Genomic DNA, 16,081 nt, shown 5'->3' on the forward strand with positions numbered 1-16,081 from the left:
TTATGGGATTTCATTTTATGGAGCTCAGGGGTGTACCAGGGGGCAGTGTGAGTAAAGGAGCCAGTACATCAAGACAGGAGGAAAGAGTGTCGTTGTAGTGGGTGACCAGTTCAGATGGGTTGTCAGACGGTGGGGGAGGGGAGATTTCCAGTTTAGTAGTGAGTAGAGCAGAGAGAGCAGAAGGATCGATGGATTTGAGGTTCCGGAAAGCTATTTCACGTTTTGTTTTGGGGACAGCAAAGGAAGTGTTCATGTCAAATGTGATGGCCAGGTGATCTGATATGTGTAGGTTATGGCTGGACAGGTTGTTGATTGTGAAGCCAGTGGAGCAAACCAGATCTAGGATATGGCCTCGGGTGTGAGTTGGGAAGTTGACTTGTTGAGTGAAGTTGAAACAGTTCAGAAGGTCCAGGAATTCAGCAGCAGGCTTGGAGTTACTATTGTCGATGTGAAAATTAAAGTCGCCAAGCAGAAGGATGGATGATGAAATGGCACTAATCTGAGTAAGAAAATCTGTAAAGTCTGTGAGGAAAGAGGGGTTTGGTTTAGGAGTGACAGCAGTGACAAGGGGAGAGGGACCAGACAATTTGAAAGCAATGTATTCAAATGAGTGAATATTGGGAAGAGAGATGGGGGTTACTTTAATGTCCTTTTTGTGAATGACTGCTATACCACCACCCCGCCCCTCAGGTCGGGGTTTTTCAATGTAACTGAATCCGGGAGGGGTTGTCTGATTTAAGGAGAAATAGTCCAAAGGTTTGTGCCAGGTTTCGGTCAGACAGAGAAAGTCCAGCTTATTGTCAGTGATGTACTCGTTTAGGATGAGGCCCTTGTTATTGAGTGAGCGGGTGTTGAGGAGAGAGAGTTTCAGATGACGTGAGTTAGTGGTATGATGCGAGCAGCGAGGGAGAGGACGGAGATTGGTCCGATTCACGTGCGGTTTGTTGTGATGACGTAATGCGGAAGCAGGTGAGCGGTAAGATAAGATAAGATGATACTTTATTGATCTCACAGATGGAGAAATTGCATTCGATGAGAGAGCATCCGGCAGCAGCACCCATTCAGTGCGCACCACTCTTTTTTTTTTTTTTTTTCTTTGGTGAAAGATGGTTGTGTCGCGGCCGCCATCTTCACTGTTTTGGTCACAGGAGGAGCACTGGTTGATGGGAAATCCGTAGACGATGACCACGGCGGTGGAGCTCTTGCGCTTGGCCACGATGTTCTTGGCCACACAGGTGTAGTTGGCCGTGTCGGACAGACGCGCCTGCTTGAGGATCAGGTTGTGTCCACGGTGATGTAGAAGTTCCTGTCCTCCACCCGCATGACCTTGGAGGATGGAGAAACTGTAGCTGCCCTCTGTCTCCTCTGATCATCTGAAACGGTGCACCGCCTCCTGGGCTTGTCCCCGTCTCAGAGCGTGGTGTCCTGCACTGGTCAGCTCCACCTCGTCCTTCCTCTACCTCCTGCACAGCTCCCTCCACAGTCTATCACCATCTCCTCGTTGGTCCCTTTTGTTGTTTCCTGTAGCTCCTCTTGTGACGCCTCCTCCGTGCTGCAGGTGTGGGGGCTCTTGGTGCCTCTTCACTGTTCAGTGTCTCAGAAGAAGATGTTTGTAGATCTCAAATGGGTTTAGCTGATAAGCTGGCAGTTTGTTTATCTTCAAAAAGCTGCTTTCTTCAGGACCATTTTGGACTCTCAAAGTAAACAAATCCAGACCAGACAGACGGGATGGCGTTAGCGGATGAAGTGTGGCAGGAGAATGTGCGACCAGAGCCGCGATGCGGTGGCCGGGAACTATGAAGTAGTCCGAGTTGCTGGAGAGCGGCAGTGCAGAGCGGGCGGCGGCAGCGGTTGTTCAGTCCGCGGAGGGTCGAAGTGGAGTACTGCAGCGGCATGCTCTGTGAGGCTAATGCTGGCGCGTTAGCCGCGCACCTGCGAAGCTCCCGGGTCGAGATCGTGCAGGGAGGAGACCGATGGATAAATCCAGAGAGAGCGAGAAAGCTCACAATTGTCAGCAAGGTGTAGATCATTGCCGCGCAAGGAGTCCGGTGGTGGGCGAGGGGTCCTGTCAGAGGACGTGCTGTCTGCATTGAGGAGTAGCGGTGGATCACTGGAGGGCTAGCGCCGAGCTAGCGGGGCACAGGTGCAACGTTGGACTGAGTGCACCAGGATTGATGGATCCTGGAGGGACAATCCGTTGAGCTGTGGCCAGATTGTAGACACAGTGACACCACTACAGATGCTATGGGCAGGACAGATACCGTCGGACAGAAGCAGGAGCCGTGTATGACAGCCACCGGACAGGAGCTGGCGCGGGACAGGGGACGTGGGACAGGGACGCCTCTGTGCAGGTGAGCCAGGTCTTCGGAGAAATTAATCCAAAGTTTTGTTCTTAGCTGATTTAGTGGCAATACAGTTTGTGGTGGATTTGAAACCAAATAAAAGCCAGCGTAGCGTAGATAAAACAGAAAACTTATCAGATCAGAGACGGAGCGGCATCCAGTGTGTGCCAGCATCCGCCATCTTGAAAACCAAGGAAAAAGGACTTTTAACTAAGACAACAGGAGGCTTATCGTTGGTTGGACGGACTGACAGATTTTACCAAACCGAAGCACAAGGACCATGTGCATCGTGTTTTGGGGATTTTGCTGATTATCACATGCAGGAACTTCCTCACCGTCAGCGGCAGATGGAAGCATGTTTCCCTGTCTTCATCGTTGCAAAGGGCCTGACGAACTACTCCAAGGAACAGCAGTTTGTGTGTGTAAAGCGGGTGATGTGATGAAGCTGATGGTGCGTGAGTTTGGGGAAAGCGGCACCGGCAGCACGAACGTTGTTAACCGGTCAACACACGTGTTAAACGCTATCTGGACTCTAAAGCCGTCCTTCCACATAGCGCGACCGGACCACGCACGCCACGATCTGCGAGCACATATCGACTCTCCCCCGCACACCTTTCTGTTTCCACCACACACACACACACACATTTGTTGTGGGCTGTGGCCCCACAGAGGAGCACTCCGTACAGATCGTCATTAAAAGTTTTTAAGCAGCGATGAGAACATGTGGACAAATGCTGCCCTCTGGTGGGAGTCATGGAATCATTCTGAGGAGCCAAGCACATTTTGGATCTTGTTTACTTTTTAACCTTTTTATAGGTGGAAAAAAAAAACTCGTCAATTTCCTTTTGTTTTTTGTGGTTCAACGCTCAATAAATCAACCTGTGAAAAGTGTGGAGTCTGTAGGAGCTACTACTAAGTGGAGAAGAGTGGAATAAAAACCTCTTTTTGGGAAAACTGTTTCTACAGTTTTGTAACGTCTGCAGATCCATCCATCCATCCATTTTCTTCCGCTTTATCCCCCGGATAAAGCGGGTCGCGGGGGCAGCAGTCTCAGCAGAGATGCCCAGACTTCCCGATCCACACACACCTCCTCCAGCTGTTCTGGGGGGACCCCGAGGCGACACCAGGCCAGCTCGGAGACATAGTCCCACCAGCGTGTCCTGGGTCTTCCACGAGGCCTTGTCCCACTAGGACATGCCTGGAACACCTCCCGCGGGAGGCGACCAGGAGGCATCCAGAACAGATGCCCTAGCCACCTCAGCTGGCTCCTTTCGACGTGAAGGAGCAGCGACTCTACTCTGAGCTCCTCCCGGGTAACTGAGCTCCTCACCCGATCTCGAAGGGTGCGCCCAGCCACCCTGCGAAGGAAACTCATTTCGGCCGCTTGTATTCGCGATCTTGTCTTTTCGGTCATGACCTAAATCTCATGACCATAGGTGAGGGTGGGAACGTAGATCGATCGGTAAATCGAGAGCTTTGCCCCCCGACTCCGCTCCCTCTTCACCACGACAGACCGATACAGCGACCGCATCACTGCTGACGCCGCACCGATCCGTCTATCGATCTCACGCTCCATCCGCCCCTCACTTGTGAACAAGACCCCGAGATACTTGAACTCCTCCACTTGAGGTAAGGACTCCCCACCGACCTGTATAGGGGAAGCCACCTTTTTCCGGTGGAGAACCATGGCCTCGGATTTGGAGGTGCTGATCCTCATCCCGGCCGCTACACACTCGGCTGCAAACTGCCCCAGAGCGTGCTGAAGGTCCTGGTTTGTTGAAGCCAACAGAACAACATCATCTGCAAACAGCAGAGATGAGATCCTGAGGCTCCCAAACCGGACACCCTCCGGCCCCTGGCTGCGCCTAGAAATTCTGTCCATAAAAGTAATGAACAGAACCGGTGACAAAGGGCAGCCCTGGCAGAGACCAACACGCACCGGGAACAGGTCTGACTTATTGCCGGCAATGCGAACCAAGCTCCTGTTGCGGTCATACAGGGAACGGACAGCCCTTAGCAGAGGGCCCCGGACCCCATACTCCCGGAGCACCCCCCACAGGGCACCACGAGGGACACGGTCGAACGCTTTCTCCAGATCCACAAAACACATGTGGACTGGTTGGGCGAACTCCCACGAACCCTCAAGCACCCGACGGAGGGTTTAGAGCTGGTCCAGTGTGCCACGACCAGGACGAAAACCGCATTGTTCCTCCTGGATCCGAGGTTCGACTATCGGTCGGATCCTCCTCTCCAGCACCCTGGAGTAGACCTTACCGGGGAGGCTGAGGAGGGTGATCCCTCTGTAATTGGAACACACCCTCCGGTCCACCTTCTTAAAGAGAGGGACCACCACCCCGGTCTGCCAATCCATGGGTACTGTCCCCGACCGCCATGCGATGTTGCAGAGACGTGTCAGCCAAGACAGTCCTACAACATCCAGAGACTTGCCACCACCGCGGTGACTTCAGCCCCGGTGATGGGCGAGCCCACCTCCGAGCCCCCAGCCTCTGCTTCCCCATCGGAAGACGTGACGTCGGGATTGAGGAGGTCCTCAAAGTACTCCTTCCACCGACCGACGACATCCCCAGTCGAGGTCAGCAGCCCCTCACCCGCACTGTAAACAGTGTTGGTGAAGCACTGCTTCCCCCTCCTGAGGCGCCGGATTGTTTGCCAGAATCTCCTCGAGGCCGACCGATAGTCCTCCTCCATGGCTTCTCCGAACTCCTCCCAGACACGAGTATTTGCCTCTGTGACCGCACGAGCCGCAGCACGCTTGGCCTGCCGGTACCTCTCAGCTGCCTCCGGAGTCCCACAAGCCAACATGGCCAGGTAGGACTCCTTCTTCAGCTTGACGGCATCCCTTACTTCCGGGGGCCACCACCGGGTTCGGGGATTGCTGCCGCGACAGGCACCAGAGACCTTACGGCCACAACTACGGGCAGCCGCATCGACAATAGAGGAGGAGAACAGGGTCCACTCGGACTCCATGTCCCCAGCCTCCCTCGGAATCTGGGTGAAGCTCTTCCGGAGGTGGGAGTTGAAGACCCCACTGACAGAGGGATCCGCCAGACGTTCCCAGCAGACCCTCACGACACGCTTTGGCCTGCCAGGTCTGACCGGCTTCCTCCCCTGCCAGCGGATCCAGCTCACCACCAGGTGGTGATCGGTTGACAGCTCAGCCCCTCTCTTCACCCGAGTGTCCGAGACACGCGGCCGGAGATCAGACGACACAACTACAAAGTCGATCATCGACCTCCTGCCTAGGGTGTCCTGGTGCCACGTGCACTTGTGGACACCCTTGTGCTCGAACATGGTGTTCGTTATGGACAAACTGCGACTAACACAGAAGTCCAATAACAGAACACCACTCTGGTTCAGATCGGGGAGGCCGTTCTTCCCAATCACTCCCACCCAGGTCTCACTGTCGTTACCCACGTGGGCGTTGAAGTCCCCCAGCAGAACAATGGAGTCCCCAGTCGGAGCACTATCTAGTAGCCCTCCCAGGCAGGGTTGCCAGGTCCGCGGTTAAACCGCGGAATTGGGCGGTTTTTAAAGCCATTCCGCGGGTGAAAAAAACTGTCCGCGTTTTTTTGCCTTGCTGTAATCAATGTTGACTTGATCAAAATCACTATTTCGAAGGCAAATCCAACGCTCTGTAAGCTGCTTTTTCAATAAGGGGGGGGAATAGGGGTGGTTTCTCATCATCGGGTTTTCCGCGGTTTTCAGATATTTTTCGGCGGGTTTGGCTGCCCAGACCTGGTAACCCTGCTCCCAGGGACTCCAAGAAGGCTCTGCACTCTGCACCGATGTTGGGCCCGTAGGCCGAGACAACGGTGAGAGACCTGTCCCCAACCCGAAGGCGTAGGGACACAACCCTCTCGTCCACCGGGGTGAACTCCAACACGTGACGGCTGAGCTGGGGGGATGTGAGCAAACTCACCCCAGCCCGCCGCCTCTCCCCGCGGGCAACTCCAGAAAAATGGAGAGTCCAGCCTCTCTCCAGGAGTTGGGATCCGGAACCCAAGCTGTGCGTGGAGGTGAGCCCGACTATATCCAGCCAGTATCTCTCAACCTCCCGCACAAGCTCAGGCTCCTTCCCCCCCAGCGAAGTGACGTTCCATGTCCCGAACGCCAGAAGCTGCAAATGCGGACCAGGTCGTCGAGGCACCTGCCTCTGACTGCCACCCAGTCCTCTCCGCACCCGACCCCTACGGATCCCTCTGCGGGTGGTGGGTCCCCAAGCGGGTGCGGGCCCACGTCGTCCCTTCGGGCTGTGCCCGAGGCCCGGCCACCAGACGCTCGCATTCGGGCCCCAACCCCAGGTCTGGCTCCAGGGTCTCGGTCCTTGTATGTCGTACGTCCATAGAAGTCTTTTTAACTGCTCTTCGTCTGACCCGTCACCTCGGACCTGTTTGCCATGGGAGACCCTACCAGGGGCATAAAGCCCCAGACAACATAGCTCCTCGGATCATTCGGGCACTCAAACAACCCCACCACGTTAAAGTAGCAGTTCACGGGGTTGCAGACGTCTGCAGATGACGTCTGCAGATGCTCGAGTATATTTCCAAGCCAAATTGGCAAAACTGCGCCGATGTGGTGCGTGCAGAAAGTTCAAGGACAGAGGGGGTCAGACTCCGCCTGCCGAGTGGCTAAACTTCACCGCGTTTGAGCCAGTGGGGGGGTCCGCCCCCTTCACTCTGAAATGAGTATGTGCTAGTGGCAGGCCGTGATATTGCAGCCAGCAGCCCAAAAAGCCCTTTTTGTCATAGACACTCATGTAAAAGGAGCAGCCTGTAAAATGGTCCACAGGGCATCTGGAGTTTCAGACTGAGGCAAATATATTTCTTTAAAATTACTATTTTTAGGACATGGACTTTTTTTCTTCGTAAAAAAATTGTAAAGCATCAAAAATACATTTTTAAAAGTGTTCTAATGACGTGACGTCACCAGGGCCGCAGACGTGCGCGAGTGTGTGCGTGATGACCAGTGGGGGGGTCCGCCCCTTTACACCCGTCTCCAGTTGTGCTAGTGGCAGGCCGTGATATTGCAGCCAGCAGCCCAAAAAGCCCAGGGCCGTAGACGTGCGCGAGCGTGTGCGTGATGACTCATGAACGAGCAGAGTTCTCCCTCGTGTGATTTAGCGGCTGAAGTCTGAGCAAAACAAATGAACGGACTGGACTAAAAACAAGGATAAACGCGAAATAACAAACATCTCAAGTAAGTTTATGTTTCTCTAAGTCTTTAGCCAAAAACTAAATACGAAATGTATGATGAATATAGCATGTGTTTATCGCATTGGATTATGGTTAATAAGAAACAACTAGTCTACATGTTATTAAACTCATTTCTGAAAATTAAATAATGGCACTAATAACCTGTAACTGTTTTATTAATTAAAAAAATACTAGCAGCATTTAATGTACTTATGTACTTACACCATTATTTGTGTAAGTAGAATGAAACACAAAAAAATGCATGATTTCTGCATCTGTCCTGGATCCAGTACAGTACAGTACAGTACAGATAAATGCTATGTAAAAAACAATTTCTCACATTTTACCAATGAAAATGTAATATAAAACACTTTTGCAGTGCTCATTCTTTGTATTTCAGCCAAACAATTCTAGTTGTGATGTTATACTAGCAAATACAGTGAAGTAATAACTAGATTTTTATCAATTCTATCACAATATCAAGACTTCCAGCACTTACGAAACTTCCCAGAAAAGTGACCGAGCGGAAGTTCATGAGCGCGGCTACGTACGTCCGAAGGGCCGCTAAGCGCCCGGTTGTTCCAAGAGCGGGCTAAACTAGCTTTTTAAGCCCCGCACTGACAAACTAACCCCCAAAGTCATCGTATCATGGTAGCTTATTCGCCTGAAATGGCCTTAAAAAAACATTTTGTGTTTAAAGAACGATGATATTAAGAGATTTGACTTTTTGCGTAATGGCGTCCGCTCCGCTCTGAGGCTTCGTCGGCAGCCGTGCGCGCTCCCGCTGCTTTCACCCACTTGGGCCGTAGGGAGCATAGATACAGGTGACGCGTCATACGGGTACTTTGGGCCGCAATGGCGGACGAAACTGGTTTCATGCGCCACTGAGCACCCCTATGTAAAGAGATAGGAGCTGGGACAGCAAGCCTTATCCAGTTTATAATAGATCCATGGTTTGAGCCCACTGTGGAGAATTAAAGGTACACTACTGTTTTGTGCGTAAAGGCCATAGACTGTATATATAAATGGACAGCTTCTCCTCACTCCTCCCCGTTTACCATAATGACTACGGTCGTGGGGGAATTCATGGCGGATTTACAGACTCCCCCTCCCCAGCTCTGACGAAGCATAATAATAATAATAATAATAATAATAATACATTTTATTTGTATTGCACTTTACATATGAAAAACACATCTCAAAGTGCTACAATTGACACACGCAAAACAAACAACAAAGACAACATAACATTTCAATAGTAAAAACCCGAAGAGTAATAGCAGTAAAAACACAAAATAAACACACTAAGAATAAGCCTTACAAAATAAGTGGGTCTTCAGTTTACTTTTAAAAACCTCAATAGACTGTGGTGCCCTCAGATGGTTGGGGAGGGCATTCCACAGTCGAGGAGCAGCTGCCTGGAACGCCCTATCTCCCATAGTACTGAGGTTTGTCTTGGGGACCAGGAGTTGGTGGCTGTCAGAAGAGCGGAGCTGTCGGGTTGGTTTGTGGCTGTTGATGAGTTCTTTAAGGTACACTGGTGCGCTGCCGTAGACACACTGATAGGTCAGGAGGCAGATCTTATACTCAATCCTGAACCTAACAGGAAGCCAGTGGAGTTTATGGAGGATGGGTGTGATGTGTTCAGACTTACGCACCCTCATCAGGACCCTGGCAGCGCAGTTCTGAATGTACTGCAATCTCTGCAGGCTCCTGCCAGGGATCCCGATGAGGAGTGCATTGCAGTAGTCGAGCCTGGAGGAGACAAAGGCATGGACCAGCCTCTCTGCATCGGGAAGGGAGAGGGAGGGGCGGAGTTTGGAGATGTTGCGGAGGTGGAAGAAAGTCTTACAGATATGTTGGATGTGGGTGTTAAATGATAGGTGGGGGTCAAATTGAACCCCCAGGTTTGTAACAGAAGGTGTGAGGGGAATATCATGGCCTGCAAATGAGTAAACGGTCAGGGGGGGGGGATCGAAGTTGGTGTGGGGTCCCAATGAGGAGACCTTCTGTTTTGGAGCTGTTGAACTGAAGGAAGTTGTCAGTCATCCATGCCCTTGTCTCCTTCAGGCAAGCAGTTAATGCGGGGAGTGATGATGTGGGGGATGTGGGGTCTAACCTGACATAGAGCTGAGTATCATCAGCATAGCAGTGGAAGGCAACTCCATGCCTGCTGATGATGTGGCCCAGGGGGAGCATATAGATGGAAAAAAGGGTGGGGCCGAGGACTGAGCCTTGGGGCCCTCCACAGGTGACGGTGTGGGGCCTCGACCTGGCTCCCCCCAGGGCCACATACTCAACTCTATCAGTCAGGTAGGACCAAAACCACTGGAGTGCTGTGTGTGAGATGCCGATGTAGTGCTGCAGACGGTGAAGGAGGATGGTGTGGTCAACGGTATCGAAGAGGTCCAAGAGCAGGAGGAGGGATGGAGAGCCCTGGTCAGCAGCCACAAGCAGGTCATTTGTGACCCTGACCAGGGCTGTCTCTGTACTATGAGCGGAGCAGAAACCGGACTGGAATTTTTCATGGAGACTGTGTGAGTGAAGGTGGTTGTGGATTTGAGTGACAATTACCTTTTCAATGACTTTGGAGAGAAATGGGAGGTTAGAGATGGGTTGCTAATTTGACAGAGTGTCTGGATCGAGGGAGGGTTTCTTAAGTCGAGGGATGATAAGTGCAGTTTTGAGAGAAGTTGGAAGTTGACCAGATTTCAGGGAACAGTTTATGATGGTGGTGATGAGAGGGCTTAGGGAAGTGATATTTGATTTGATCAGGGCAGTGGGAAGGGGGTCCAATGAGCAAGATGAGGGTCTCATGCTGCATATGAGAGTCTCAACCTGTCTGTGTGTGGGGAGGATGAAATGAGAGAATGTTGGTGCTGAGGTTGGGGGGTGGGTGGCGTGGCATTGCCGGGCGTCAGGTTTGAGCGGATGATAGCGATTTTTGTGGTGAATGAATCAAGGAATTTATTGCACTGGTCATTGGTACTCTTATTTTGCCTCAGGGCTGGTGGACTGAGAAGATGGTTTATTGTTTTAAAGAGCTGTTTTGAATTTCCTGGATTATTGTTAATGATGTTAGAATAGTATTGTGACCGTGCCTGACTGAGTGATTTGGCATATGATCTTTGGTGATCCTGTAAATAGTTTTGTGGACAGTCAGCCCAGAGGCAACGTAGCGCCTCTCAAGGACCCTCCCAGCCGCCTTCTGTCTACGCAGCGCACCAGTGTACCACGGAGCAGAGCGTGTAAATGTTACAGTCCGTGTCTTGAGGGGTGCATGGGCATCAAGTATGTCTTGTAGTCCAGTATTGTAGTGGTCAACAAGTGCATCAGGAGCAGAGTGATGGGCAGATATGGTCAGCTTTTGTAGGTCGTAGGACAGGTGTTCAGGGTTTATGTCTTTTATTTTCCGGAAACTAATTTGATGTTTAAGCTTATTGAGTGAGGTCAGGAGTGAGAAGTCTAATGAAATGGCGTTGTGGTCAGATATGCCTAAATCATATACATGGACATTATTAACCGGAAAGTTTGTTATGATTAGGTCCAGTGTGTGCCCTTTTGTATGGGCAGGGACTGTCACAAGTTGTCTGAGATTGAGTGTGTCCAGGAGTTGTTGTAGCTCTGTGGTATATTGACTTGTGGGAGAGTCTACATGAATATTAAAGTCTCCAAGAATTGCCACATTGTTTGATGTTGTACACACTGACAGGAGTAGTTCAGTTAATTCTGAAATAAAACTTGGGTGTGGTTTAGGTGGCCGGTATATGAGGATGCTTGTAAGCGGGATGGGGTTTTCACAAGTGAAAGCCAAGCATTCAAATGATGACAGCTTTGGCAAAATCACAGAGGACAGGTGCAGATCAGAGTGATGAATGACCGCCAAGTTTAACAGTTCCATTTTCATAGTTGAAACTGGAGTCCACTTTACCAGAGAGCGCAGCACAGTATGGTCCACTCCGCGTTTCCCAGGGTGCGCAGTGCGTGGTTCCTCCAGCAGAGGGCCTGGGGGTTGTCGGGTGTAGTTTTTTACACCTGAGCCACAGGCGATCCGATGACGCATCCGATGACGTCGTTGGTGTGCACCGGTGCTGGCAGCTGTCCACAGGCTTGGAATTGAGCTCCCGGTCCTGCTCTCGGAATAAACTAAACGCCGCCGTGACCCCCTATGGACGTAGCGGGGTCGGCGAAGAATGCCCAGTTGCTTAAGAGCGGAGATGTTTTGTGGGGCGAGGCGAGTGTTAAGTTCCAAGAGTGGGTTTGGCAGGTACCGGTGCATGGTGGATGGAGGAGCCGTTGTGATGCTACAGTTAGCAGCTATCCATGGATTCGGCAAACGTGGATGGATGATGATTGTGTACACCAGGATGAATGGCAGTGCCCGGCGTAGCCCTGGAGACAAGTGTGGCATACGATGGAGGTGATGGCAGCCCATGTGGATGGTTAAAGACTTGGTTTCAGGACAGTAGCTGGTAGTAGAAGCCGGTTAGCCTAGCCACGGACCGGCGCAACTCGATGGGCGAAAAAACTTCAGCCAGCCAGTGCATTGTGACTGTCCGAGGGTTTATGCCATCAATGTGTTCGATTTACTGAGACCAGTCCGGCTGACAAGATCCCCAGCTATATCTCATGGTGATGAATAGCTCCAGGTCGCTCACCACTCCAGCAGTAAGGGCGACTTCAGGTAAGAAACATCCAAACATCCAAAATATCCCAAAGAAGCTGGACAAATGGCTCAGTATCTGTTATCAGATAGAGCAGATACAGAGAATAGCCATAGCAGTTTTAGCAGTTTTAGTAGGCTGAGAAGCGGCGAACACACAACGCCAGCGTCCTCTCAGCCCCCCACTTAAGGGAAAAAAGCAAGAGCATGTCCCTAAAAAGGGCATAAGGGCGGGATTTTCACTGTAGACTCCGCCCTTGCGTGACGTGTAGCTCGCGCTGCTCCAATGCTAACAGTCCGACCCTCATTAAGTACGAGATTTCTAAAATTCTTCTTGCGAAAACCAGCCTGGTTTCTTTAATTGTGACTAACCCAGCGTCATCTCAGGAGGAATATCTAGCCTAGTCTAGCGGTGAAAAAAATTGAAACCAGGCGTTAAAGTTGTTTTTAAGGTGTCTAAACTCCAATGCTTTTTAATGGGGCACTAGCGGTGATATGGAGGTACTACAGGAATGGCGGAGCAATGGCGGAGCAATGGCGGCCCCCAGTATCTTGGGCATAAAGCAGAGCAGCCAGCGGCCATTGGTGAAGGCTTTTTAATACTTCGGCAACCGGTCCCGCCCACCACTGCCCCGTCTGCTTGACTCAAGCTAGAATTGTTCGAACTTCCGCGTAGCTCCTCTGCCTTCACATTTTTATGTATATTTAAAAAACAATTTGTTAATAACATAAAAAGTGAAACCACAAAAGCACTAAGTCATATGAACAATATATTCATGAAAAACAACGTCAAAGAGGGAGACTGACGGACTTTGTTGTGTGTTTCCTTGTTTTGTGAAAGGATCAACCAATCATGTCGCTTGCATCTGTCGCGAACTCACTGATTGGCTCCCACGTGCGTCCAGCCCGTAAACGTGGAGGTGTCGCTGAAGTATAAACCAGCCTTAAGGCCGGGGCCACACCGCCGGCGTGCAAAGTGCTGCATTGCTGGCGTCAGCTGAGTTTTTACTTAGCTTTCATTGAAGCGGATTGGAAGTGGCCACACTGTGCGCGCTCGTGGCGCCACATGTTTAGAAGATAGAATCAATCCTAATTTTGGGGCCGTGTGTCAAGCGTTGGTCTAGTGTCATGAAGGAAAGACTAAAATCGATCCATATCCAGCATTAGGACAAGAGTAAACTACATTCCAGAACTGTGTTGTATTTATATTTAGTTAGCCTATTAAATCACCATTCAATAGTCACTCAAACAATTTAAATTCAGGGATAAAGCGAGCGTTGTAATATTATATAAACTAGGCACGCCATATTTCATGAATGTGCATTGATATGACAGGAAGCCTCTTCTCCTTTGTGTCGAGGCTGCTGCTGGTGCTGGTGTTGGTGGTGCTGCTGCTGGTAGTGGTGCTGCTGCTGGTCCTGCTCTTGGTGCTGGTGTGGCCACTCTTGCATCATTGCCCCACTTTATTCACAAACACAAGCAACGTGTTGCTTCGCTCGCAGGCTGTGTGGCCCCGTGTACGGTGAGAGAGCACCTCTTCTCCTTCCCAGGACTGCGTACCACCGGCAAATCTTTTAACGCAACGCAGTACTATTTATTTATGGTTTATTTGGTAGGGACAGTGCAAGTTAATGAACAAGCCACACCGGATTGTAGCCTTAGGCTAATTTTCATCCGTCGTCCCCCATGCGCACTCTCAAACACACTCTCATACATCCTGGCCTATTGTACATGTTTTTAGTGGTAGGGGAAACCGGAGTACCCGGAGGAAACCTACGCAGACACGAGGAGAACATGCAAACTCCACACAGAAAGGCCCCATCCTTGGTGGGAATCGAACCCGGACCTTCTAGCTGTGAAGCACAAGCACTAACCGCTGTGCTACCGTGCCGTACCAGCTTACTTTCACCCCTAGTTATGAGACCTTCGTTCTACCCTTTGCCATCGTCAGTTATTTCAGCCGGTGACTTTACTTCCTGTATGTATTTGCATGTGATCGTGTGAAATAGATAGAGATGTGTTTTTTTAATACATTTCCTTTGCTGAAAGTGTTCATGAGATAAAGCGAGGCATGTAAACTACACTCCTACGACTCAGCTTAGACCTGGACTGTGTGGCTGCAGTGAATGAACGATGGAGGAGCCTCAGATCAGGAAAAGAAGGACCTTCCGCCGTACAAAAGAGGAGCACACTGATGCTCAGTCAAGTAAGAGTTTTGTATAGTTGAATTTGTATAATGCAACTGCCAAAGATGCAGTGTCGTAATCATTCATAGTTATATCTTTTTAAGGGAAATGGATTCCTCTGATCTTCATCGGATTTGGCCTGTTTTGTGTTATACAAGCTCTCAACCTTTACCTCCGCATCTGTGAGTTTTAAAACAGTAAGAGTCATAAAAGTAACAGTGAAAATAAACAGAAGCATTGACTTTTTCAGTAATGGAGACCAAAAACCAACAAATTCTTCAGGAAAGAGACGCACTGAAGCAGAAACTGCAGGACATTGGTGAGTCAAAGTTTGCTCTTAAATAAATATACAGTAAATATACAGTACTTCTCAACTGGAGGGTCAAAGGATCATTATTTTAATTGTTCGAGAAAACAATATGTAAAAAAAACGACCTAATAATTTTAACATTTTTAAACTCTGTGTAAAGACCAACAAAGTAGTTTTGCACAATTCTCATTGTGGCTACAATATAAGATTTATTATTATGGTATCGAGGTTTGATTTTGGTAACCCTGGAAAACAGAAGCGAGACAACGGAAGCTAGCTTGAACAGAGAAAAAAGGCGAAAGAAAAAGTCTTAAGAGTTCACGGAAAAAATAGAAAAGGTCAAGGAAAAAACAGTTAAAAAAATACATGTTTAGTATCAGTCAATTGGGGAACAAAGGTATGTAAATTTAATGGGTAATATATTTGAGTAACTTGAAATGTTTATTGTAATTTTTGAAAATGCTAATGGAAAGAAACGTATGGTATGGTTTGTTTTATTCAGCTCTTACGTTGGTTGATGACAACAAGGACGGCATTAAAAGTCATTTCACCACCAGTTTTGGCCTTGTTAAATTGACTGGATGCTACAGCTGGAATTAAAATTCCGTGCATCATTCACCCCATGCTCGGTGGTGGTCAGCAACATTAGTGGCCGGTATTTTTAGTGGTCGGCAAACCAAAGAACTCAGAGGAAGCATATGCAGACACACGGGGAGAACATGCAAACATGCCCCGTCCGGCCCAGGAATCAAACTCGGGACCTTCTAGCTGTGAAGCTAACCCTGACTGCTCCATGTACCAAGGTCACCAAGAGCTGCACGTCACAACCAGAGCAGACACTTCTCACATCACCACAGTTTGCACCGACACAATTTAACAAACCAAGAGCTACACATCGTAACGAGAAGGTACAGCATAAATGATGTCATTTACACCTGTGGTTCTTAACTGGTGGGTCGGGACCCAAAAGTGGCTTGTGGAACTGTTATCAGAGAGTCGCGAGCCTTTCCCACAAAACATTTCTTTTAATATTTATACAGAAAAAGCATAGCATCACGACAGTCTGTTAAAAGGACAGTCATCGAGTTATTTTATATCATTATTATTTCACCTTTTCTGTTATACAACCATTTTTGAGGAAAAGACAATATTTGACTTCATATCTGACAAGTCTAAGTTGTGTTTGGATCACGACTTGTCATCCCAGGGGGTTTGTGGGTCTCAATGCCATGCCGGTTGAGAATCAAAGATTTAGATTGTATAACCCCCAAATACTGCATGTAAAAAAAAACACATGCTGATTTTCATCATGTTGTACAATACATTTGCAAGTATATGTGAGAAGGTGCAAGTTGTGTTGTTTTTAA

General features: G+C 49.5%; 2 protein-coding genes across 2 annotated transcripts in view; both read left to right on the forward strand.

Moving 5' to 3' along the window:
• Positions 1-16,081, forward strand: part of znf622 (zinc finger protein 622) — a 368,360-nt gene that overhangs the window by 70,589 nt on the left and 281,690 nt on the right. The window lies entirely within an intron of this gene.
• Positions 1-16,081, forward strand: part of LOC306972261 (CD209 antigen-like protein C) — a gene marked incomplete at its 3' end in the record, with an annotated part of 43,739 nt that overhangs the window by 26,312 nt on the left and 1,346 nt on the right. The window contains exons 2-3 of the mRNA XM_079568808.1: positions 14,509-14,586; positions 14,655-14,723. Coding sequence (XP_079424934.1) covers positions 14,509-14,586; positions 14,655-14,723 — 147 coding nt within the window. The remainder of the gene's footprint in view (positions 1-14,508; positions 14,587-14,654; positions 14,724-16,081) is intronic.

The sequence above is a fragment of the Gobius niger genome, assembly GCF_951799975.1.
Source record: "Gobius niger genome assembly, chromosome: 13".
In the NCBI taxonomy this organism is placed as follows: Eukaryota; Metazoa; Chordata; class Actinopteri; order Gobiiformes; family Gobiidae; genus Gobius; species Gobius niger.